The sequence below is a fragment of the Sinohyriopsis cumingii genome, chromosome 10, assembly GCF_028554795.1.
Source record: "Sinohyriopsis cumingii isolate HCF-2022 chromosome 10, ASM2855479v2, whole genome shotgun sequence".
NCBI lineage: Eukaryota > Metazoa > Mollusca > Bivalvia > Unionida > Unionidae > Sinohyriopsis > Sinohyriopsis cumingii.
Window position 1 is genome coordinate 121,707,008 of NC_142970.1, and position 27,503 is coordinate 121,734,510.

At 34.6% G+C, this 27,503-nt stretch overlaps 1 protein-coding gene across 1 annotated transcript in view; it reads right to left on the bottom strand.

Annotated features, from left to right (window-relative positions):
- Positions 1-27,503, bottom strand: part of LOC149791122 (trafficking protein particle complex subunit 9-like) — a 225,865-nt gene that overhangs the window by 48,239 nt on the left and 150,123 nt on the right. Inside the window, exons 10-16 of the mRNA XM_089973044.1 lie at positions 26,296-26,472; positions 23,964-24,103; positions 20,494-20,579; positions 16,932-17,058; positions 9,881-10,091; positions 5,210-5,298; positions 1,598-1,744 (exon numbers count right to left, since the gene is read on the bottom strand). Of these exons, the coding sequence (XP_089829170.1) occupies positions 1,598-1,744; positions 5,210-5,298; positions 9,881-10,091; positions 16,932-17,058; positions 20,494-20,579; positions 23,964-24,103; positions 26,296-26,472 (977 nt within the window). The remainder of the gene's footprint in view (positions 1-1,597; positions 1,745-5,209; positions 5,299-9,880; positions 10,092-16,931; positions 17,059-20,493; positions 20,580-23,963; positions 24,104-26,295; positions 26,473-27,503) is intronic.

Below are 27,503 nucleotides of genomic sequence, written 5' to 3' on the forward strand. Positions count from 1 at the left end.
TTGATTGACCAAATGAAGTGAGTTCACCCAACATACGACTGAGGCAGCAAGATTTTAAGTTAACTTTTCTTTCATTTCACCTCCTTTTTTTTTATTCAAAAGACATAATTAACGTGATAATATAAAGGATGCCAGCTTTTAATTCAGTGCAACAATACAACAAATACTTCCCCAAGTCAGTTATCAAAACACGTCAGCACTTAATTAGGTTCTCAGAGAAATGCTTGCGGACATAGCTGTTATGGTAGATTGACGCATTTTACGTTTAATTACAAAAGCACACATTGCACTTATGACGATCACACTTAAAAGGAACTAAAAGATGGAACTACAACACACATTTCAATTGAAATTTTTTAAATTTAATTTGTATTTAATTATATTAAAGTACTGCTTCCACTTGACGTAAGTGATATTTTCATTGATCAAAATTTCCTTACATATCATTAATTGCGGTGTACTAGGAATGTCGCTTGGAAAGAAAATGTAAAAAATTTTATGAGTTATTTTTAAATTTGATATTTCATAGTGTTGATTAAAATTTCCAAGTCCTATATACTGTTTTCAACGATAAAACGAGCGATACATCAAAGTGTCCATTACCAAATTTGATTGTGATTTTCTTCAAGTTCAACAAGTAGGGATACATTTTGGGGGGTATTTTCAGGTTTACAAAGTGGGATGCACACCTGACACTGTGTTATAAGCGGGTTTGCAAGTTATCAGGGCGCAAGTTATTGAGGTAGTGGTGTATCTTTGTCCAAACAAGATTTCTGAAAAAATTTCAACCCTGTCATGAAAGGATTATTCACTTTTGCAGTCTTCGCCATCACATGATCAGAAGTCACACCGATAATCCTAATGGATGTGCCATATTCCAGTCAAGGGAATTATTTTCTCCATTTTTTTATTCAAGTTGGATCCACAGTTACTCTTTTCTGTTTTGCTTCTTTCACTTTCTTGGTCAGTGATTTTGAGGGCACACTGTTTTCATCTGGAGACCACTTTATAGTCCAACAAGTACTGAGGTTAGTTTGTCTGTACAACATCTTACTCAGGTTGGTGGAAATCGCACGAGAGCTCACAAAATTAGGGGAAGCTACTCCATCATAACAATGCCTATGCTCCAAGAAAACATGATGCCATCCCTCATCCTAAGCATTGTACATTAAATTAATCCTGATCGCATTATCTGAATCCTTTGCATAAAAAAATGCATGGCAACAAAACATGTGCATCAATTATTTTCAGCATGCATCTCTGATGTACAAATGTGCATAAAGTGTGCACAGCATTGATCGGAATATGTTCAATGATTTCTGATCTATGCTGTCTACGAGAATCTGTTGTAGCAGAGATTTGAGATAGGCAGAAAAAGGGCAATAACTCCATCAAAGTTGGACCTAAATTGATAAAACATTTAAAAGGCATATCTACATGTAATAGGCAATTCACCTGCCAAATAGCATCCATCTATGTGTATTGTTTGCTATTCTGGACAGAGAGGCTGACAGACAGACAGATATACAGATGGTAAAAACAATTACTATAGAACAGATGAATCTCAAAGTGGGGTTTTCATTATTTCCATCCTTACCTGTTCTGATGAGTGAATTAGACTTTAAGCTGAGGAACTCCCCAACCCCCTCCAGACACAGTGTAAAGCTGATGAGTTTACCAGGCGCCAGGGGGAGCTGTGATGCAATGTTTTCTGAGCTCCATCTACACACCTCTTGGACAAGATCTAAAATAGACACAGAACATCTCACATGAATTCTATATGAAATAGACATAGAACATCTCACATGAATTCTATGTGAAATAGACACAGAACATCTCACATGAATTCTATATGAAATAGACATAGAACATCTAAAATGAATTTACATGAAATTAACATAGAACATCTCACATGAATTTTATATGAAATAGACAAAGAACATCTCACATGAATTTTATATGAAATAGACACAGAACATCTCACATGAATTTTATATGAAATAGACATATAACATCTTACATGAATTTTATATAAAATTGACACAGAACATCTTACATAAATTTACATGAAATAGACACATAACATCTCACATAAATTTACATGAAATAGACACATAACAGCTAAGATGAATTTTATATGAAATAGACAGATAACATTTTATATGAATTTTATATGAAATAGACATAACATCTTACATGAATTTTATATAAAATTGACATAAAACATCTTACATAAATTTACATGAAATATGGACATAACATCTTGCATACATTTTATATGAAATTGAGACATAACATCTTAGATGAATTTTATATGAAATTGAAAGAAGATTTTATATGAATTTTATATGTTTACTAATTTCTCATGTCAAAATATAATGATGTTAATGACTGTACTGGGGCTTTAATCATGTTAAAATATCATGATGTTAATGACTATTGGGACTTTAATCATGTTAAAATATCATGATGTTAATGACTATTGGGACTTTAATATTCACATCAAAAACATCATGATGTTAATGATTGTATTAAGACTATATATCATGGATTTAAATATTTAATACCTATTTATTGGGATTTTAATATTTAATATCTATTTAGTGGGATTTTAATATTTAATATCTATTTATTGGGACTTAAATATTTAATATCTATTTATTGGGATTTTAATATTTAATATCTATTTATTGGGATTTTAATATTTAATATCTATTTATTGGGATTTTAATATTTAATATCTATTTATTGGGATTTTAATATTTAATATCTATTTATTGGGATTTTAATATTTAATATCTCTATATTGGGGCTTTAATATCTATTTATTGGGATTTTAATATTTAATATCTCTATATTGGGGCTTTAATATCTATTTATTGGGATTTTAATATTTAATATCTCTATATTGGGGCTTTAATATCTACTTATTGGGATTTTAATATTTAATATCTATTTATTGGGATTTTAATATTTAATATCTATTTATTGGGATTTTTATATTTAATATCTCTATATTGGGACTTTAATATCTATTTATTGGGATTTTAATATTTAATATCTATTTATTGGGATTTTAATTTTTAATATCTATTTATTGGGATTTTAATATTTAATATCTATTTATTGGGATTTTAATATCTATTTATTGGGATTTTAAGATCTATATATTGGGATTTTAATATCTATTTATTGGGATTTTAAGATCTATATATTGGGACTGTAATATCTATTTATTGGGTCTTTAATATCTGTATATTGGGACTTTGATATGAATATATTATGACTTTATTACGTATCTATTAGACCTTTCCTATCTATATATGAGACCTTTCATATCTATACATTAGACTTTCATATCTATTTATTAGACCTTTCCTATCTATATATGAGACCTTTCATATCTATATATTAGGTCTTTCATATTTATATATTAGACCTTTCATATCTATATATAAGACCTTTCATATCTATATATTAGACCTTTCATATCTATATATTAGACCTATCATATCTATATATTAGATCTTTCATATCTATATATTAGATCTTTCATATCTATTTATTAGACCTTTCATATCTATATATTAGATCTTTCATATCTATATATTAGACCTTTCATATTTATATATTAGACCTATCATATCTATATATTAGACCTTTCATATCTATATATTAGACCTTTCATATCTATATATTAGACCTTTCATATCTATATATTAGATCTTTCATATCTTTATATTAGACCTTTCATATTTATATATTAGACCTATCATATTTATATATTAGACCTTACATATCTATATATTAGACCTTTCATATCTATATATTAGATCTTTCATATCTATATATTAGACCTATCATATCTATATATTAGATCTTTCATATCTATATATTAGATCTTTCATATCTATATATTAGATCTTTCATATCTATATATTAGACCTTTCATATCTATATATTAGACCTTTCAGATCTATATATTAGACCTTTCATATCTATATATTAAACCTTTTAGATCTATATATGAGACTGTTCATATCTATATATGCGACCTTTCATATCTATATATTAGACCTTTCATATCTATATATTAGACCTTTCATATCTATATATTAGACCTTTCAGATCTATATAAGAGACTGTTCATATCTATATATTAGACCTTTCATATCTATATATGAGACCTTCCATATCTATTAGACCTTTCATGTCTATATATTGGACCTTTCATATCTATATATTAGACCTTTCATATCTATATATTAAACCTTTTAGATCTATATATGAGACTGTTCATATCTATATATGCGACCTTTCATATCTATATATTAGACCGTTCATATCTATATAATGGACCTTTCATATCTATATATTAGACCTTTCATATCTATATATTGGACCTTTCATATCTACATATAGCTTGTTAAAGAAAAAAAACCCACTAAAGTTGAATACATCAACCTCTCAGGTGACCTTGAACCTTTCAACAAAATGAAAAAAAAAACAATTGGGAAGAAAAATTGTAATTAACATATAAATATATACTTTATTGTTCATCAAAGTATTTCTACCCGATAACATTATTCCTGCATTAATGTACAGTCATTCCTTTCTTCTATACTGATGGTAATATGGTTTAAACTCACCCCTACAGTCAGTGCTTCCCTTGACACTAATGCTGTTTAGCTCACACTACAGTCACTGCTTCCTTCAATACTGATACTAATGCTGTTTAAACTTACCCCTACAGTTATTGCTTCCTTCAATACTGATACTAATGCTGTTTAAACTTACCCCTACAGTTATTGCTTCCTTCTATACTGTCTCTAACATGGTTTAAACTTACCACTACAGTCACTGCTTCCTTCTATACTGTCTCTAACATGGTTTAAACTTACCCCTACAGTTATTGCTTCCTTCTATACTGACTCTAACATGGTTTAAACTTACCACTACAGTCACTGCTTCCTTCTATACTGTCTCTAACATTGTTTAAACTCACCCCTACAGTCACTGCTTCCCTCTATACTGACACACTGTTTAATCTCACCCCTACAGTCATTGCTTTCCTCTATACTGACTCTAACATTGTTTAAACTCACCCCTACAGTCACTGCTTCTCTCTATACTGACACAAACACTGTTTAATCTCACCCCTACAGTCATTGCTTTCCTCTATACTGACTCTAACATTGTTTAAACTTACCTCTACAGTCATTGCTTCCCTCTATACTGACACTAACTGTTTCCACTGACAGACGTCCCTCATTCCGCAAGATAATCTGGCTTTCAAGGCTAAAATGAGAGCATTATATTTCTTATCACAATGGTTCTTAAATATTTTCACACACCACAACTGCCTTTCCGTTACCGTTTAATACTGCCCCATAGTGAAATTAACCCTTCCCCTTTTATTACAGCCCCCATGCTGACATTAACCTTTCCCTTTTCATTTCTGCCCATTACTGACATTATCCTTTCAGTATTGCCCCCATACTGACATGAACCTTTCCCCATTCATTACTGCTCCCATACTGACATGAACCTTTCCCCTTTCATTACTGCACACAACTGACATGACCCTTTCCCCATTCACTATTGCCCTCATACTGACATGAACCTTTCCCCTTTCATTATTGCCCTCATACTGACATTAACCTTTCCCCTTTCATTACTGCACACTACTGACATGAACCTTTCTCCTTTCATTATTGCCCCCATACTGACATGAACCTTTCCCCTTTCATTACTGCCCTCATACTGACATGAACCTTTCTCCTTTCATTATTGCCCCCATACTGACATGAACCTTTCCCCTTTCATTACTGCCCTCATACTGACATTAACCTTTCCCCTTTCATTACTGCCCCCATACTGACATTAATATTTCCCCTTTCATTACTGCCCTCATACTGACATTAACCTTTCCCCTTTCATTACTGCCCATTACTGACATGAACCTTTCCCCTTTCATTACTGCCCTCATACTGACATTAACCTTTCCCCTTTCATTATTGCCCTCATACTGACATTAACCTTTCCCCTTTCATTACAACCCTCATACTGACATTAACCTTTCCCATTTCATTATTGCCCCCATACTGACATTAAGCTTTCCCCTTTCATTACTGCCCCCATACTGATATTAACCCTTTCTCTTTTATTACTGCACACTACTGACATTAACCTTTCCCCTTTCATTATTGCCCTCATACTGACATTAACCTTTCCCCTTTCATTACAACCCTCATACTGACATTAACCTTTCCCATTTCATTATTGCCCCCATACTGACATTAAGCTTTCCCCTTTCATTGCTGCCCCCATACTGATATTAACCCTTTCTCTTTTATTACTGCACACTACTGACATGAACCTTTCCCCTTTCATTACTGCCCATTACTGACATTAACCTTTCCCCTTTCATTACTGCCCCGATACTGATATTAATCCTTTCTCTTTATTACTGCCCCCATACTGACATTAACCTTTCCCCTTTCATTACTGCCCCCATACTGATATTAATCCTTCCCCTTTTATTACTTTCCCCATACTGCAATCTGTCCAGTTTTCAACAGCTGTCAGTAGTATAGCTATCAAGCTAACAGTTCAACAATAATATAAGCTCCAAAATGACAAAATAAATAAACACCTTTTCTTAAAAACAGTATCACTCTACCTGTTTTACCTATATTCCTATATAGTTTACCTTCCCTGTTGTAATTGTGCTGTCCAGAAACATTTGTTTCAAAAATCCTGGCTAAATGAATCCGCTGTTTTCAATGGCAAATTTAAATTAGCTGAAAGCTCATTCATCATAACTCCAGCATGGATAATACTTATTTCCTCACTGTCTGACACAGTGTTTTACAAAATGAAGATACAGTGGGATTTGTGGCTTTAATTTCACCCCATTCCCAGTGGCATTTGTGGCTTTAATTTCACCCCATTCCCAGTGGCATTTGTGGCTTTAATTTCACCCCATTCCCAGTGGGATTTGTGGCTTTTATTTCACCCCATTCCCAGTGGGATTTGCATTCAACATTCCTTCTTTCGTCACTTCTATCAAGATGTGCAAAAGAAAAATCTGATTCACAAACACCAGTGAACATTGTGAACTCCTATTTTAGACTGTTTTATAATGTCAAATATCTGTATAAATCTTTAAACACTTTTGACTAGCACTCGACGTTTTAAATTCTTCTAATTTTCTTTTCTGCCATCTTGATGAATAACTGCCGATTGATTACTTCGATGTCTGCAATGTTCTACTGGTTTGCACCAGAACCATTGAATAAGTACCTCTTTAGCACTGATCAAATATTCTTTTTGTACAAAAATTAGAAATGGAAAGAAACACTAAGACATTTAGTTATTTGCTGATTCATCCATTCTCACTAGTCTTGTCTCAATAATCTGTAGTCAGCAATATTTGGGTTACATCTGTACAAGATATGGAGAATCTGTAAGGGTCTGTAAAAGTTCTGGATGTTAGTGGAATTTTCCATAACAATCTGTAAGGGTCTGTAACAGGTCTGTATGTTAGTGGAATTTTCCATAACAATCTGTAAGGGTCTGTAACAGGTCTGGATGCTAGTGGAATTTTCCATAACAATCTGTAAGGGTCTGTAACAGGTCTGGATTTCCATCAAAATCAATGTGGGATGGCTTTTGTCGAATTCAATGTCTCACATGTTAATTAGTATAAACTCTGTATCCATCATAAACACTGACACAACACTTTTACGTTGCTGACCATAATGATGAAGTAGGAGAGACTGGCATGACGATAATTTTATGACAATAAACCTTAAGACTTATAGTATTTTAACTTTTCAATAGGGAATGGACTCTGACCCTATTTCCCAACATAAATATCCAAATGGACTCTGACCCTATTTCCCAACATAAATAACCAAATGGACTCTGACCCTATTTCCCAACATAAATATCCAAATATCAAAAATGGGGTGACAAGAGTCAGAGGAAACTCAGACTATGCATGTGTCAAGTATTCTTTTTGCCTGGTCTACCCTTCAGACATTTCTGTGTCAGTGCATGTGTTAAGTATTATTGTTGTTTGGTGTTCCCTTTAGACATTTCTGTGTTAGTACATGTGTCAAGCATTCTTTTTGCTAGATGTGCCCTTCCGACATTTCTGTGTCAGTGCATGTGTCAAGTATTACTGTTGCTTGGTGTGCCCTTCCGACATATCTGTGTCAGTACAAGTGTCAAGTATTCTTTTTGCCTGGTCTACCCTTTAGACATTTCTGTGTTAGTACATGTGTCAAGCATTCTTTTTGCTAGGTGTGCCCTTCAGACATTTCTGTGTCAGTGCATGTGTCAAGTATTACTGTTGCTTGGTGTGCCCTTCAGACATATTTGTCAGTGCATGTGTCAAGTATTATTTTTGCCTGGTCTACCCTTCAGACATATCTGTGTCAGTACATGTGTCAAGTATTCTTTTAGCCTGGTCTACCCTTCAGACATTTCTGTGTCAGTGCATGTGTCAAGCATTCTTTTTGCCTGGTATGCCCTTCAGACATTTCTGTGTCAGTGCATGTGTCAAGTATTCCTTTTGCCTGGTATGCCCTTCAGACATTTCTGTGTCAGTGCATGTGTCAAGCATTCTTTTTGCCTGGTATGCCCTTCAGACATTTCTGTGTCAGTGCATGTGTCATGCATTCTTTTTGCCTGGTATGCCCTTCAGACATTTCTGTGTCAGTGCATGTGTCAAGTATTCCTTTTGCCTGGTATGCCCTTCAGACATTTCTGTGTCAGTGCATGTGTCAAGCATTCTTTTTGCCTGGTATGCCCTTCAGACATTTCTGTGTCAGTGCATGTGTCAAGCATTCTTTTTGCCTGGTATGCCCTTCAGACATTTCTGTGTCAGTACATGTGTCAAGTATTATTTTTCCCTGGTCTACCCTTCAGACATATCTGTGTCAGTGCATGTGTCAAGCATTCTTTTTGCCTGGTATGCCCTTCAGACATATGTGTCAGTGCATGTGTCAAGTGCTCTTTTTGCCTGGTATGCCCTTCAGACATTTCTGTATCAGTGCATGTGTCAAGCATTCTTTTTGCCTGGTATGCCCTTCAGACATATGTGTCAGTGCATGTGTCAAGTGCTCTTTTTGCCTGGTATGCCCTTCAGACATTTCTGTATCAGTGCATGTGTCAAGTATTCTTTTTGCCTGGTATGCGCTTCAGACATTTCTTTATCAGTGTAATTAGTATAACCTCTGTATCCATCATAAACATTGACACAACACTTTTACATTGCTGACCATAATGTTGGACTATTCCAGCATTTTTTAAAAGTAAATAACCTGGTCCAGTGTGTGTCATACGTATTATATGACCATAGGCTTTTTCTGGACTATGAATAATAACAGTTTATGGACTTTAACACCTAAAATACAAATTTAATGGATGTATAGGGGTTATGTTTAGTGCATAATGGAAATTTGAGACCAAACATTTTCGGGTTTTTACAGGGGTTATGGTTTCTAGTGAAAAAAAATGATTATGTTAAAGAAGGTAAATATTTGGGACAAACTAATTCCTTGATATTTAAAGAATGTCACCTTAACATAGCAAATGATATAGACATTCTTAACATTTGTTGGAAATGATAATGCTGCAGTCACTGTTACCACCAGACAACATTACACCACTCACCAAAAATACATACTGATGTTATACCACTCATCAAAAATACATAATGATGTTATGCCACTCACCAAAAATACATAATGATGTTATACCACTCATCAAAAATACATAATGATGTTATACCACTCATCAAAAATACATGCTGATGAAAATAATAACAAATGAGCATATTTAATTTACTCTAACGATCAATTTTCTTCACCTTTGTCCAGTGAAAACAACTGCTGATCCTGTGGTCACAACATTTGCGTCTTTTCCAAATGAGGGAATACTGGAAGACTTTGGCAAGGTAGAAGTCAGCTGAATATCAGGAAGGGCTGGAACAACCTCCACTTTGTAAGGTGTATGTTTTAACAAAGGCAGATCTTTCAATTTACAATTACTTGGAACTCCATAAACCTGAGATGTGTAGCCTGGAACAGAAAAATATATAAAATCACACCAAGCCCAGTTTTCTCAATATTGTTAAGCACAATACTGGAGAATTTTGGGACACTTAGTTAATTTACTAATATATCATGGGAATTGTCAACTTTCTTTCTTATTTTACTAGTATTAGAGTATGGGACACTTAGCTATTTTACTAGTATTACAGTATGGGACACTTAGTTATTTTACTAGTATTAGAGTATGGGAGACAGTTACTTTACTAGTATCAGAGTATGGGACAGTTACTTTACTAGTATTAGAGTATGGGACACTTAGTTATTTTACTAGTATTAAGTATTAGAGTATGGAACACTTAGTTACTTTACTAGTATTAGAGTATGGGACAGTTATTTTGCTAGAATTAGAGTAAGGGACACAGTTATTTTACTAGTATTAGAGTAAGGGACACAGTTATTTTACTAGTATTAGAGTATGGGACACTTAGTTATTTTACTAGTATTAGAGTATGGGAGACAGTTATTTTACTAGCATTAGAGTATGGGACACTTAGTTATTTTACTAGTATTACAGTATGGGACAGTTACTTTACTAGTATTAGAGTATGGGACAGTTATTTTATTAGTATTAGAGTATGGGACACTTAGTTATTTTACTAGTATTAGAGTATGGGACACTTAGTTATTTTACTAGTATCAGAGTATGGGACAGTTATTTTACTAGAATTAGAGTATGGGACACATTTATTTTACTAGTATTAGAGTATGGGACACTTAGTTATTTTACTAGTATTAGAGTATGGGAGACTTAGTTATTTTACTGGTATTAGAGTATGGGACAGATATTTTACTAGAATTAGAGTATGGGACAGTTATTTTACTAGTATTAGAGTATGGGACACTTAGTTACTTTACTAGTATTAGAGTATGGGACACTTAGTTATTTTACTAGTATTAGAGTATGGGACGCTTAGTCAATTTACTAGTATTACACTATGGGACACTTAGTTATTTTACTAGTATTAGAGTATGGGACACTTAGTTATTTTACTAGTATTAGAGTATGGGACAGTTATTTTACTAGTATTAGAGTATGGGACAGTTATTTTACTAGTATTAGAGTATGGGGCACTTAGTTATTTTACTAGAATTAGAGTATGGGAGACTTAGTTATTTTACTGGTATTAGAGTATGGGACACTTAGTTATTTTACTAGTATTAGAGTATGGGAGACTTAGTTATTTTACTGGTATTAGAGTATGGGACAGATATTTTACTAGAATTAGAGTATGGGACAGTTATTTTACTAGTATTAGAGTATGGGACACTTAGTTACTTTACTAGTATTAGAGTATGGGACACTTAGTTATTTTACTAGTATTAGAGTATGGGACACTTAGTTAATTTACTAGTATTAAAGTATGGGACACTTAGTCAATTTACTAGTATTACACTATGGGACACTTAGTCATTTTACTAGTATTAGAGTATGGGACACTTAGTTATTTTAATAGTATTAGAGTATGGGACAGTTATTTTACTAGTATTAGAGTATGGGGCACTTAGTTAATTTACAAGTATTACAGTATGGGACACTTAGTTATTTTACTAGTATTAGAGTATGGTACTTAAATTTAGTTTTCAATGCATATAAATCTGTTGTTTTTAATGTGAATGATAATGATACCAGTGTGTTTTTGTAATCATCAGTGTTCCGTCTGCTAGAGATGTGTAATGTATGCATCAGTGTTTTATCTCTTAGTGACGTGTACTGTATGCATTAATGTTCCATATTCTAGTGACATGTTTTGTATGCATTAATGTTCCATATTCTAGTGACATGTTTTGTATGCATTAATGTTCCATATTCGAGTGACATGTTTTGTATGCGTCAGTGTTTTATCTCTTAGTGACGTGTACTATATGCATTAATGTTCCACATTCTAGTGACATGTTTTGTATGCATTAATGTTCCATATTCTAGTGACATGTTTTGTATGCATTAATGTTCCATATTCTAGTGACATGTACTGTATGCATTAATGTTCCATATACCAGTGACATGTTATGTATGCATGTGTTCCTCTTCACTACTCACTGTGTACCAGTAAATCAACAACTACAGTGACTGCTAGCTTCTATAGAATGATTTGTAATTTTGGAGTTTAACAACATTTCTAGTACCCAATAGGTCACACACTGAAGCAAGTATATTTGATGGAAGAAGAATCCATTAAGAACCACTGACCCAAGGAAAGCAATTATCAAGCTTTGTCACATATCCACACTGATCAACCCAAGACTTGAACCAGAACCAACACAGACAGAAGTGAGATGTGAGACATCTGTAAAGTCCACCAATATTGACAAAAGTGAGATGTGAGAGATCCGTAAAATCTAGCATCTTAGACCACACAGTCCTGCTCTATAGAATGATCTTGACACACTGGTTACAAGGAATCACATGTGGCAGATACAGTTAGTATCTGGAACACACAAACCTGCTTCTACAGAAAGATCTTGACATGCTGGTTACAAGGAATCACATGTGGCAGATAGAGTTAGTATCTGGAACACATAAGCCTGCTTCTACAGAAAGATCTTGACACAATGGTTACAAGGAATCACATGTGGCAGATAGAGTTAGTATCAGGAACACACAGCCCTGCTCTACAGAATGATCTTGACACACTGGTTACAAGGAATTACATGTGGCAGATACAGTTAGTTTCTGGAACACACAGCCCTGCTCTACAGAAAGATCTTGACACACTGGTTACAAGGAATACATGTGGAAGATAGAGTTAGTATCTGGAACACACAGCCCTGCTCCACAGAATTATCTTGACACACTGGTTACAAGGAATTACATGTGGAAGATAGAGTTAGTATCTGGAACACACAGCCCTGCTCCACAGAATGATCTTGACACACTGGTTACAAGGAATTACATGTGGAAGATAGAGTTAGTATCTGGAACGCACAGCCCTACTCTACAGAATGATCTTGACACACTGGTTACAAGGAATCACATGTGGAAGATAGAGTTAGTATCTGGAACACACAGCCCTGCTCTACAAAATGATCTTGACACACTGGTTACAAGGAATTACATGTGGCAGATAGAGTTAGTATCTGGAACACAGCCCTGCTCTACAGAATGATCTTGACACACTGGTTACAAGGAATCACATGTGGCAGATAGAGTTAGTATCTGAACACACAGCCCTGCTCTACAGAATGATCTTGACACACTGGTTACAAGGAATCACATGTGGCAGATAGAGTTAGTATCTGGAACACACAGCCCTGCTTCTACAGAATGATCTTGACACACTGGTTACAAGGAATTACATGTGGAAGATAGAGTTAGTATCTGGAACACACAGCCCTACTCTACAGAATGATCTTGACACACTGGTTACAAGGAATTACATGTGGAAGATAGAGTTAGTATCTGGAACACAGAGCCCTGCTCTACAAAATGATCTTGACACACTGGTTACAAGGAATTACATGTGGAAGATAGAGTTAGTATCTGGAACACAGCCCTGCTCTACAGAATGATCTTGACACACTGGTTACAAGGAATCACATGTGGCAGATAGAGTTAGTATCTGGAACAAACAGGTCTGTAGTAAAACATTCAAGGTGTATTCTACCTAACCAATGAAGACCACATTCTTAGTGCTGTACATCAAAACTTTGGAGAAGAAAAGAGTGATAGTTTCAAATACGTATTAACAACATCAACAAAGCTTTAAGTGAGTTGGGATTTCTGAATTAAAGGAATTTTCCATCCAAATTACCAGAAGGTCTGCTTCAGCTTAGTATCACAGAATCTACAGAATATACATCAGGAACCCTCAACAAAACATGCAAATCCACAAGCTGCAAGAGATTCAGAGGATTTTGTGCTAAATAAGTCTTAGAACATGTAACACCCTATCAGAACATTTGCCACGATTAATACTTTGCAATGGCAATCATTACAACAATGGCAATTATTACAGTAACAGCAACTATTACGACAATGGCAACCATTATAATAACAGCAACTATTACAACAATGGCAACCATTATAATAATAGCAACTATTACAACAATGGCAATCATTACAACAATAGCAACTATTACAACAATGGCAACCATTATAATAATAGCAACTATTACGACAATGGCAACCATTATAATAACAGCAACTATTACAACAATGGCAACCATTATAATAATAGCAACTATTACAACAATGGCAATCATTACAACAATAGCAACTATTACAACAATGGCAACCATTATAATAATAGCAACTATTACAACAATGGCAACCATTATAATAATAGCAACTATTACAACAATGGCAATCATTACAACAATGGCAAGCATTACAATATTGGCAACCATTATAATAATAGCAACTGTTACAACAATGGCAACCATTATAATAATAGCAACTATTACAACAATGGCAACCATTACAATAATAGCAACTATTACAACAATGGCAATCATTACAATAATAGCAACTATTACAACAATGGCAAGCATTACAATATTGGCAACCATTATAATAATAGCAACTGTTACAACAATGTCAACCATTATAATAATAGCAACTATTACAACAATGGCAACCATTATAATAATAGCAACTATTACAACAATGGCAACCATTACAATAATAGCAACTATTACAACAATGGCAACCATTACAATAATAGCAACTATTACAACAATGGCAGCCATTATAATAATAGCAACTATTACAACAATGGCAACCAATATAATAATAGCAAGAATTACAACAATGGCAATCATTGCAACAATGGCAACCATTACAACAATGGCAACCATTACAATAATAACAACTATCACAACATTGGCAACCATTACAACAATGGCAAAATTTACAATGGCAACCATTAGAGTAATAGCAACTATTACAACAATGACAACTATTACAACAATGGCAACTATTACAACAATGGCAACCATTACAATAATAGCAACTATTACAACAATGGCAACCATTATAATAATAGCAACTATTACAACAATGGCAAAATTTACAATGGCAACCATTACAGTAATAGCAACTATTACAACAATGACAACTATTACAACAATGACAACTATTACAACAATGACAACTATTACAACAATGACAAACATTACAACAATGGCAACCATTACAACAATGGTGCAACTGCTCAGACTATAGAAAAGAAATAATACAGTAGATGTCTTGCAGTGCAAAATTTTATTCCAATAAAACTGTGTGGGCCCAATTCATGATACAGGAGTGATAAAGCATGCAGATAACACAGTGGCTGGCATCTCCTTAAATAGGCATTTCTCATTCTTAATTATAAAGCTTACAAAAAAAATTAAGCAATCTTTAAACTGTGAGGATCAAAGGCACCACCATTGCAGTCACTGTCTCTGTTTAGCATTTTTCACATTGTTCCTTGTATCCAAGAGCATCCAAATAAGCCATGCCCCACTCTTGTGAGACTACAATGAATTTGTTACAAGCAGAATTATGACCAAATTTGATACAGAGTTCCTTTCCAACAGTTTTACATTGAATTTAACTTTGTTTATAATAGACTCCATTGTAATATAGACTGGTCACCTGTCATTCCTTGAGGTAAATGAAGTAACACAATAGCCACATATGGGTCAGAAATCATGCAATTAGTTTGACATCAAGTTCTAGGCTTGCCATAACCTACTTATAGCTGACCAGTTAGAAAGTTTTTTGTATACATCCATTCAAAAACAATAAGACACAGGTACCCTTGTCAAGTTGTACACATCCATTAAAAAACAATAGACACAGATACCCATGTCAAGTTGTAAACATCCATTAAAAGACAATAGACACAGATACCCTTGTCAAGTTGTAAACTTCCATTCAAAAACAATAGATACAGATACCCTTGTCAAGCTGTAGAATGTTCATGTGGACATGAAGCATGCAAAAGCTTTGATTGCAGGTTTTCTAATGTAGACCTTTTTAGAAGACATTTGGCTTACACATTTAGGTACATAGTCCTAGTTAGTTATTTTTTAGAAGACATTTGGCTTACACATTTAGGTACATAGTTCTTGTTATTTACTTTTTAGAACACATTTGGCTTACACATTTAGGTACATAGTCCTCGTTATTTACTTTAAGGAACACATTTGGCTTACACATTTAGGTACATAGTCCTAGTTAGTTATTTTTTAGAACACATTTGGCTTACACATTTAGGTTCATAGTCCTAGTTATTTGTGATTTGTGATTTTTGATTTTTAACGTAGCTTTAACAATTTTTCAGTCATATCGCTATGATGTCTGCAATGTGGCAGTTTATAGTGATGTCTAGCACTGGGGCATCATGCCGCAGACATGTAGCATGATGTCCCACCCAGTCACATTATCCTGACACCAGGCCGACCAGTCCTAACACTAACTTCTTAATGCTGAACGCCAAGCGAGGCAGCTGTAAGGACCATTTTTGTAAGTCTCTGGTATGACTCGGCCGGGGATCGAACCCACGACCTCCCGCATCCAAGGTGGATGCTCTAACCACTAGGCCACCGGAGCAGTCCCTAGTTATTTACTTTTTAGAAGACATCTGGCTTACACATTTAGGTACATAGTCCCAGTTAGTTATTTCAGCCATTTATCAAAATGATTTTACTGAATAAACAACCACGGACAGAAGCAATTTTAGACCCAACTACCCTGGCAAATATTTATTGCAAACTGTCATCCCCAGGCCCAATGTATGTTTTAATAGAACAGCCCTCAACATATTTTTAAAAATTATTTCTATATAACACTTATACAATTCTGTCTTTCTGGCAGGCCCATACCATAGATTGTGAGGTTTCCAGAGCTAGTTGGCCGGGCAATGATTTTGACAAGCTGTGATCCTGATGCTGCTGGAATGGTCACACTGGCTGGACAAACCTCAAGCTCTACTCCCTCTGTCAGAAGGCCCTGAAAATATTTTTAAATCAATCAATTTAAGTCTATTTACATAGTATATCTTATTTAATTACTAAGATCATTTGAACAACTTTAACCACCAATGGCAGCAAAGTAACAACAATAATAATAATAATTTCTCATACAATCTTTACATATTTAAAATTTCATCTAGTCAATGGTTGAACAACTACACATAACCACTAGTAAATTATGTCCATTCATGTGATAGACTGTTTTGGACTCAAATGACCACTAATAGATTATGTACATTCATCAGATGGGCTGTCCAATAATTGTATGTCCATTAATCTGATGGACTGTTTTCTATTCACTGTAGTCTTGTACATTATACATTTGTAGTGATTCCAATTTATTTACTTTTATCCATATTGTTTATAGAATACAGATATGCATGCTATTTATAGAATACAGATATGCATGCTATTTATAGAATACAGATATGCATGCTATTTATAGAATACAGATATGCAATTTGTATAGAATATGGATTTGTGTGTTTTTACAGAAAATGGATATGCAATTTTTTATATGCAGAATCTGGATATGCATGTTGTTTATTGAATGTGGATATGCAATGCTATTTATAGAATATGGAAATGCATGCTGTTTATAAAATTTGGATATGCATGTTTCTTATTAATATAGAATATGCATGTTGTTTACAGTAAATGGATATGCAGTTTGTATAGAATTTGGATATGCATGTTGTTTATAGTAAATGGATATGCAATTTGTATAGAATTTGGATATGCATGTTGTTTATAGTAAATGAATATGCAATTTGTATAGAATTTGGATATGCAAGTTTACAGAATATTAATATGCATGTTGTTAATATAATATGGATAATCCATGTCATCTTACTATAAGGTTTATCTTATATGGTTCATATAGAGAGTGTTACAATGAGGGAGTATTGTATATGTATCATGTACTTCATTATAAGGTGATATATTCTGACTCCTACAGACAGCATTATAATAGGTTAGTACTGTATATTTCATTATAAGGTGGAATATTCTGACTCCTACAGACAGCATTACAATACGGGAGTACTGTATATTTCATTATAAGGTGGTATATTCTGACTCCTGTGGACAGCATAGTAAAATGGGAGTACTGTATATTTCATTATAAGGTGGTATATTCCAACTCCTGTCGACAGCATTATAATATGGGAGTACTGTATATTTCATTAAAGGTGGTATATTCCAACTCCTGTGGACAGCATTATAATATGGAAGTACTGTATATTTCATCATAAGGTGGTATATTCTGACTCCTGTGGACAGCCTTATAATATTTGAGTACTGTATATTTCATTATAAGGTGGAATATTCTGACTCTATGGACAGCATTATAATATGGGAGTACTGTATATTTCATTATAAGGTGGTATATTCCAACTCCTGTGGACAGCATTATAATATGGTAGTACTGTATATTTTATGATAAGGTAGTATATTCTGACTCTACGGACAGCATTATAATATGGGAGTACTGTATATTTCATTATAAGGTGGTATATTCTGACTCTACGGACAGCATTATAATATGGGAGTACTGTATATTTCATTATAAGGTGGTATATTCTGACTCTATGGACAACATTATAATATGGGAGTACTGTATACTTCATTATAAGGTGGTATATTCCAATACCTGTGGACAGCATTGTAATATGGGAGTACTATATATTTCATCATAAGGTGGTATATCCCAACTCTAAAGACAGCATTATAATATGGGAGTACTGTATATAATATGGGAGTAATGTACCATGTACTCCATTATCAGGCAGTCTCATTATGAGGTCATGTGCTTTATGGCTCCCATGGATAGCATTATACTAAGCGAGTGTTATAATTTTTATTATTGCATATTTTTATTTGATTCATAGCAACAAGTCATAAGAATTACATAATGTCGCATTACACCAAGCAACAAGATGTTATGTATATTTAATTTATCCTGTGTTATGACTCTATGGTCTTCAACTAAGTAACATATTGAAGCAAAACAAACTAGTTTAGTAAAATTCAATAAACAATTTATTTCCCTAAATTACAACTGAAAATTCAAGACATTTATAGTTATGTAAATTAAATCCCAAATAATCCTAGATGTTCTTTCACAATTCCAAAAGTACAGAATGTTATCATGATGCTGATGCAACAGTTATATATGACAACGATATAATCCATATTGTCTGTGAATGAATTCACCAAAATCTCCAAATAATCCAGTCAATGAGCACTCAAGTAATTCCAACAAATGAATTACATGTGAATACAACTCCCAACTCAGATCAAATGTTCCTAGTGATTAATATGAAACAAATGTTGTTTACAAAAGCGCTTTATATGCAATCTGTGAACTGAACAATGATGCAACAGAACGTTCTGGAAAAATCATTTCTAATGGAAAATTCACTAATTCGTAAACAAGGTCAAACTTACATTGTGGTAAACATGCTGTGTACAAATGACCATTATCTTAAGGTACAATCTATAATCATGGACAAAAGTTAACCACACAATACAGATATACATAACAATTGTCCACATAGGGAGCCATCCATATATGTCCAACAACAAAGAGGGGGTTGAGAGGGGTGCTGCTGTTGTTGTTGTTGTTGGGTTTAATGCCATTTTTCAGCACATGACAGGCTATACATGGCGGCCAGTATTAATGGTGGAGAAAGAACCCGGGAAATCCCTGAAAAGAACCACTGACCCCTGAGAAGCTACTGGCAAGCTTTTTCACATACCCACATTGGCCAAATCCAAGACTCAAACCCACACAGACAGAGGTGAGATGGCAGTGATCCGTAATGGAGAGGGGTGCAACTTGTGCGACGATGGAGGGGTCAGTGGGGTTTGAACTATGTGACATCACAAAAACAACAGCAGTGCCATTTACCAGAAGTATTACACTATTGGAGGAAGATAATTTTACAACTTTATTCTTTGCATTTCAAGTCTTTTTCCTATCCATAATTTTTTGCTTTAATATAGGTTTCCTGATTGATGAAGATATATTTTAATTATAAAATGATTTAGAATGATATTGCTGTCGTTTTATGCCAGTTTTCAGCACAAGATAGGCTATACATGGCGGTCAGTATAAATGGTGGAGGAAGAACCAGGGAAAACCCCAGGAAGAACCACCAACCCACAAGAAACTACTGGCAAGCTTTCTCACATACCCACACTGGCCAAGCCCAAGACTCGAACCCAGGCAGACAGAAGTGAGATGGCAATGATCCATAACGGTGAGTGTTTTAGACCACTTGGCCACTCGGGGCCCCCGAATCAGAATGTTACAATTATTATTCAAATAACTGAATAAATTATACATTTAATTAACAATAATATAAAATGTTTCATTTTTTAAAAACTGAAATTAAAGAGAACATCTTACCATTTGGGTCACCTTTAGTTCCTCTATCATTGGGTTGCATAATTCTAGATGTACCTCACAGAAGTCCCCCTCCATCCACCTAAAATCTAAAAACAGAAATCTAGGTCTGGTACATGTTAAGCCAATTATTCCTTCGTTTGATGCAAGCCCCTTGTTTATAATATAGGACTGTACATGCCAGTCATCCTTCTTATTATATAGGGCTGTCCATGCCAGTCACCTTTATTATCATATAGGGATGTCCATGCCAGTCATCCTTCTTATTATATAGGGCTGTCCATACCAGTCATCCTTCTTATTATATAGGGCTGTCCATACCAGTCATCCTTCTTATTATATAGGACTGTACATGCCAGACATCATTCTAATGATATAGGACTGTACATGCCAGTCATCATTCTTATGATATAGGACTGTACATGCCAGTCATCCTTCTTATGATATAGGACTGTACATGCCAATCAACATTCTTATACCTAAAAAAATCTCATTACTTTACTTATTAATTATATAATGAAATATATTTCTGAAAGTAAGTTATATCAATTCAAAGATCTCAGACTTATATAGGAGTCTGTGCAATCAAGTTTAGTCAATTCAAAGATCTCAGACTTATATAGGAGTCTGTCAATTCAAAGACCTCCTCAGACTGATATTTAAACAAATTATATCAATTATAATACCTCTGTCCAATACAGTTGTCTGCATAAGCAATATTTTTTCTCCAGGATAGTTTTTTTTATATTCCCACTGGATGAAAGGAAAATATTAATGTAAAATGAAAGAACTGAATCAATGACAATAAAATGAAATGTGTACACTGCATGTTTGAAAACTATTTATCTTTTGTGTGTGCATCTGATTTAATTTTTAATGTAGCTTTTTTAAAAATCAGTCATATCGCTATGATGTCAGCAGTGTGACACTTTATAGTGATGTCTACCACTGGGGCATCAAGCTGCAGACATGTAGCATGATGTCCCCCTCAGTCACATTATCCTGACACCAGTCCTAACACTAACCTCTTAATGCCGAGTGCCTAGTGAAGCAGTACCATTTTTTATAAGTCTTTGGTATGACTCGGTCAGAATTTGAACCCATGAACTCCTGCATTTGAGGTGGATGTTCTAATCACTAGGCCACTGGATCAGTCTTCTGTAGCAGTTCACCTATCTAATAAAACCATTATAGCACCTTGGCAATATAGGGTCTTTGCATCCTTACTATCACAGGTTTGATTCTAATTAGACATTCATAAGGATTAATGCTCATCCATTCAAGGTCAAGGTCATTATTTTTTTCATATGAAGCTGAGTCCTTGACCCTACATCCACATTCAATACAAGTTCTAATGAAACTAATGTTTGCATTTTTCAACAATGCGTATTAGAGCAACTTTTTATAACTACAACTGCAAATCCCTGATACTGTCACACACTGTATATTGTAACAATGTTGTCATTAGACCAAATACCTCTCGGCCCTTTCCACTGGATACTAGAAAAAAAAACTAAAATGTAAATAATGCCTATTTTTAACTGCCCTCCAGCCCATGGTTGTAATGACTAGATGATATGTCTTCACTTACAGCAATGGAAACAATGTTGTTGTTGTGGGGTTTAATGCCATTTTTTAGCACACGATAGGCTATACATGGCGGCCAGTATTAATAGTGGAGAAAGAACCCGGAAAAAACCCCAGAAATAACCACCGACTCATGAGAAGCTACTGGCAAGCTTTCTCACATACCCACATTGGCTGAATCTGAGACTTGAACCAGTGCAAACAGAGGTGAGATGGCAGTGATCTGTAACGGAGAGCGCTTTAGACCACTTGGCCACTTGAGGTGCCATGGAAACAATGACTAGACAACATGTCATCACTAACAGCAATGGAAGTAATGACTAGATTACATGTCATCATTTACTGCAATGATTAGATGACATGCTATCACTTACTGCAATGGAAGCAAAACCTAGATGACATGTCATCACTTACAGCAATGACAAGATGACATGTCATCACTTGCAGCATGGAAGTAATCACTACATGTCATCACTTACAGCATGGAAGCAATGACTAGATGACAAGTCATCACTTGCAGCATGGAAGTAATCACTAGATGACATGTCATCACTTACAGCATGGAAGCAATGACTAGACAACATGTCATCACTTGCAGCATGGAAGTAATCACTAGATGACATGTCATCACTTACAGCATGGAAACAATGACTAGATGACATGTCATCACTAATAGCAATGGAAGTAATGACTAGATTACATGTCATCATTTACTGCAATGATTAGATGACATGCTATCACTTACTGCAATGGAAGCAAAACCTAGATGACATGTCATCACTTACAGCAATGACAAGATGACATGTTATCACTTACTGCAATGGAAGCAATGACTAGACGACATGTCATCACTTGCAGCATGGAAGTAATCACTAGATGACATGTCATCACTTACAGCATGGAAGCAATGACTAGACAACATGTCATCACTTGCAGCATGGAAGCAATGTTTCAAAGTTATGAAACCTAAAGATTAAACAGTTGTGTCATTTACTGTTGTAGCATCAACAGCGGGGCCCTGAGTGGCCGAGTGGTCTAAAGCGCTCACTGTTCTGGATCACTGCCATCTCACCTCTGTCTGCGTGGGCTTGAGTCCAAGGCTCGGCTAGCGTGGGTACGTGGGAAAGCCTGCCAGTAGCTTCTCATGGGTCAGTGGTTCTTCCCTAGGTTTTCCAGGGTTCTTCCTCCACCAGTTCTACTGGCCGCCATGTATAGCCTATCTTGTGCTGAAAAATGTAGTTAAACCCTAGAACAACAACAACATGAGAATCTGTTCTCAAATCTAGCTGGATGCTCACCCACCTAAAACTTGTCAACATGAGATGCATCACCAAGATTAACTCCAGGTCTCTTGCAGAAGTTGAAGTCATTTGTAAAGAACTGAGGATATTCTGAAGGTCTATAACCCATCTTCCACCCATACATGACACTTAACTCAGAAATGTCTATAACCCATCTGCCACTGTGAAAGACCCCGACTTTACACAGAAATGTCTATAACCCATCTACCACTGTGAAAGACCCCGACTTTACACAGAAATGTCTATAACCCATCTACCACTGTGAAAGACCCCGACTTTACACAGAAATGTCTATAACCCATCTACCACTCTGAAAGACCCTGACTTTATTCAGAAGTGTCTACAGCCCATCTGCCACTCTGAAAGACCTAAATAAAAGCTCAAGTACATGTAAATATAAGGTGCGCCTTCCTGCTGTGACAAATTAAATGAAGTTTTATCCAAAATCTACATAGTTTCATGTATTTATATTCAGTGGTGGAGGCTGGGATAGCTACTGATAAACATATAAACAATTGACAGAAAGTAACAAAAAGATTGGGATAATAAAATACATTATCTCATCTTGTGCTTATATGTACATACCCACTTTGGTTTTATCCTTCACTGGACTAGATCCAAGAGTCAAGGGTGTGAATATGAAAACACCCGAGTCAAACTTGTCTCCCTTTGCTTCCAGTTTTTGAGGTTCCAGATGGGGAGACAGGCTAACAAGTTTGAAAGACCTGAAAATTATAAAGATCCCTCAATTAATCACCACTTTATACTGGAAATCAAACAACTCTTTGCAAGGAAGATCACTTGAGGTATTTCATGAGTGAAAACAGTTTTTTCACATAACAAAATAGACAATTAGACACCCAATTGGTAACAGATTATGAATGGATTTATGAATTAATAAATAACATAACATTGTCTTCCATTTTTGTTTATCAAATTTAAACAAATTTGTAATCTTTTATAAGAAAATTACATTCTATTTATTCCAATGGAAGAAAACAAACTTTTAATACAAGGTAATTATGTGTACATTGCTGGCTGGTTACAGCTTCATTATGACAAAATCGATGTCATCTATACAAAGAGGTTTCTCAAAAGCCTGAAAAGCTATGGGGCTAAACTCTGAGTTCCAGATGATGGTAATTATGAGTTTTAGCTAATTGTAAATCTAAGTTTTAGCTGATGGTAATTTTGAGTTTTAGCTAATTGTAAATCTGAGTTTTAGCTGATGGTAATTTTGAGTTCCAGCTGATTGTAATTTTGAGTTCCAGCTGATGGTGATTCCGAGTTCCAGCTGATGGTAATTTTGAGTTCCAGCTGATGGTAATTTCGAGTTATAGCTGATGGTAATTTTGAGTTCCAGCTGATGGTAATTTTGAGTTCCAGCTGATGGTAATTTTGAGTTATAGCTGATGGTCATTTTGAGTTCTAGCCAATGGCAATTTTGAGTTTTAGCTAATTGTAAATTTGAGTTCTAGCCAATGATAATTTTGAGTTTTAGCTCATGGTAAATGTGAGTTCTAACTGATGGTAATTTTGAGTTCTAGCTAATGGTAATTTTGAGTTCCACTTGATAATAATTTTTAGTTTTCTAATACAAGACAGGAACATAAGCAAATCATTCCAGTGATACTGAGTACTAAAGATTTGTCTGGGACTGTCCGCAACAGTTCTTTCTAAATAATTTTAACTGGTAAACCAACCTTTTGCATCTTCATACAAATAATAGCATATCCTTTTCCCCTTCGAATGTCCATCATGACTCTGAAACCCGACATCCCCCCCAAAAAATCTCTTGGTGACTGTAACTAATTCTATCCAACTGCATACTGGAATGTTACATAAGTCAATTTTTGAGAAAAGGTGAACTCTTTCTTAAATAGTCACTTTAGGGACATATCTAAAACTAGGTGAACTCTTTCTTAAATAGTCACTTCAGGGACATATCTAAAACTAGGTGAACTCTTTCTTAAATAGTCACTTTAGGAACATATCTAAAACTAGGTGAACTCTTTCTTAAATAGTCACTTCAGGGACATATCTAAAACTAGGTGAACTCTTTCTTAAATAGTCACTTCAGGGACATATCTAAAACTAGGTGAACTCTTTCTTAAATAGTCACTTTAGGGACATATCTAAAACTAGGTGAACTCTTTATTAAATAGTCACTTTAGGGACATATCTAAAACTAGGTGAACTCTTTCTTAAATAGTCACTTCAGGGACATATCTAAAACTAGGTGAACTCTTTCTTAAATAGTCACTTCAGGGACATATCTAAAACTAGGTGAACTCTTTCTTAAATAGTCACTTTAGGGACATATCTAAAACTAGGTGAACAGTATCAAATAGTTTACTAATTCATTCACCCCAAAATAAAAGCAACAAGGAATCAACGCAACCAAGAAACATTCAAATCACCAAAGCAAATATCACTTGGAGTCAAAATGAACATAAGTGTTTGCACTGAGATTCAGTAGGCATTTTTTTTAAAAAATAATATTTTAAAGAGTTGAATAAATTTCATAAAATTTAAGCAGCATTATGCTACTCTAATCAGATAAAGGTACAAACTACAGAGGCAGCAAAACAAAATATTAATTGATGACCAAGTTATCAAACTTTTGTAGTACACTAAGCTGGAGAAAAAAAAACACAATTTTGCACAATCCTGGACTGGAGAACAAACTGAAAAAATATAGGCTTACTTTACTATTGGGATTTTCATCAAAGGAACATGTGGAACTTACTTTACTAATGGGATTTTCATCAAAGGAACATGTGGAACTTACTTTACTAATGGGATTTTCATCAAAGGAACATGTGGAACTTACTTTACTATTGGGATTTTCATCAAAGGAACATGTGGAACTTACTATACATTTGGGATTTTCATCAAAGGAACATGTGGAACTTACTTTACTAATGGGATTTTCATCAAAGGAACATGTGGAACTAGTGCACCTGACTCCAAAGGTAGAGGCAAGGTTGTGACCTCACACTGAGAAGCCAAATTTTCCAGACTGGCAGCTATTTCTTGCCGTTCCTGAGGACTAAGGTGGTCAAAAAGGACATGAAGTAGGAATGTTGTGTGTCTGAAATGGAAGCATTATACATATGGATCTAAGGTAAATATATGGAACTGAACATTATATATATATATATATATATATATATATATATATATATATATATATATATATATATACACACACATACATACGGACCCAAACAAAAATGGAAGCAGTGTATATATGGACATATACACCAAATATAGTCTTATATGGAAGCAGTGTATATGTTGTGTATATACGGACACAAATAAAATATTGTCTAATCATATACAAGTGTGGGTTGTATGCCAATCATTATATAAACTCTGTGTGGGCTGTATTCCACTATTCATCATGTACTGTGTGGGTTGTTTTCCACTATTCCTACACACTCTCTGTGGGTTGTATTCCACTACTCTGTGTGGATTGTATTCCACTATTCATATACACTCTGTGTGGATTGTATTCCACTATTCGTATACACTGTGTGGATTGTATTCCACTATTTATCATGTTCTGTGAGTATTGTTTTCCACTATTAATAAACACTCCGTGTGGGTTGTATTCCACTATTCATATACACTCTGTGTGTGTTGTTTTCCACTATTCATATTCACTCTGTGTGGGTTGTATTCCACTATTCACTTACACTGTGTATGGGTTGTATTCCACTATTCAGCATGCACTGTGTGTGTTGTATTCCACTATTCATATACAGTGTGAGTTGTATTCCACTTTTCACTTACACTCTGTGTAGGTTGTATTCCACTATTCATATACACTGTGTGTGGTGTGGATTGTATTCCACTATTTATCATGTACTGTGTGTGTTGTTTTCCACTATTCATATACACTGTGTGTGTGTTGTTTTCCACTATTCATATACACTATGTGTGGGCTGTATGCCACTAGTCATATACACTGTGTGTAGGCTGTATGTCACTAGTCATATACACTCTGTGTGGGTTTTATTCCACTATTCATATACATTCAGTCTAGGTTGTATTTCACTATTCATAAACATTATGTGTGGGTTGTATTCCACTATTCATATACACTATGTGTAGGTTGTA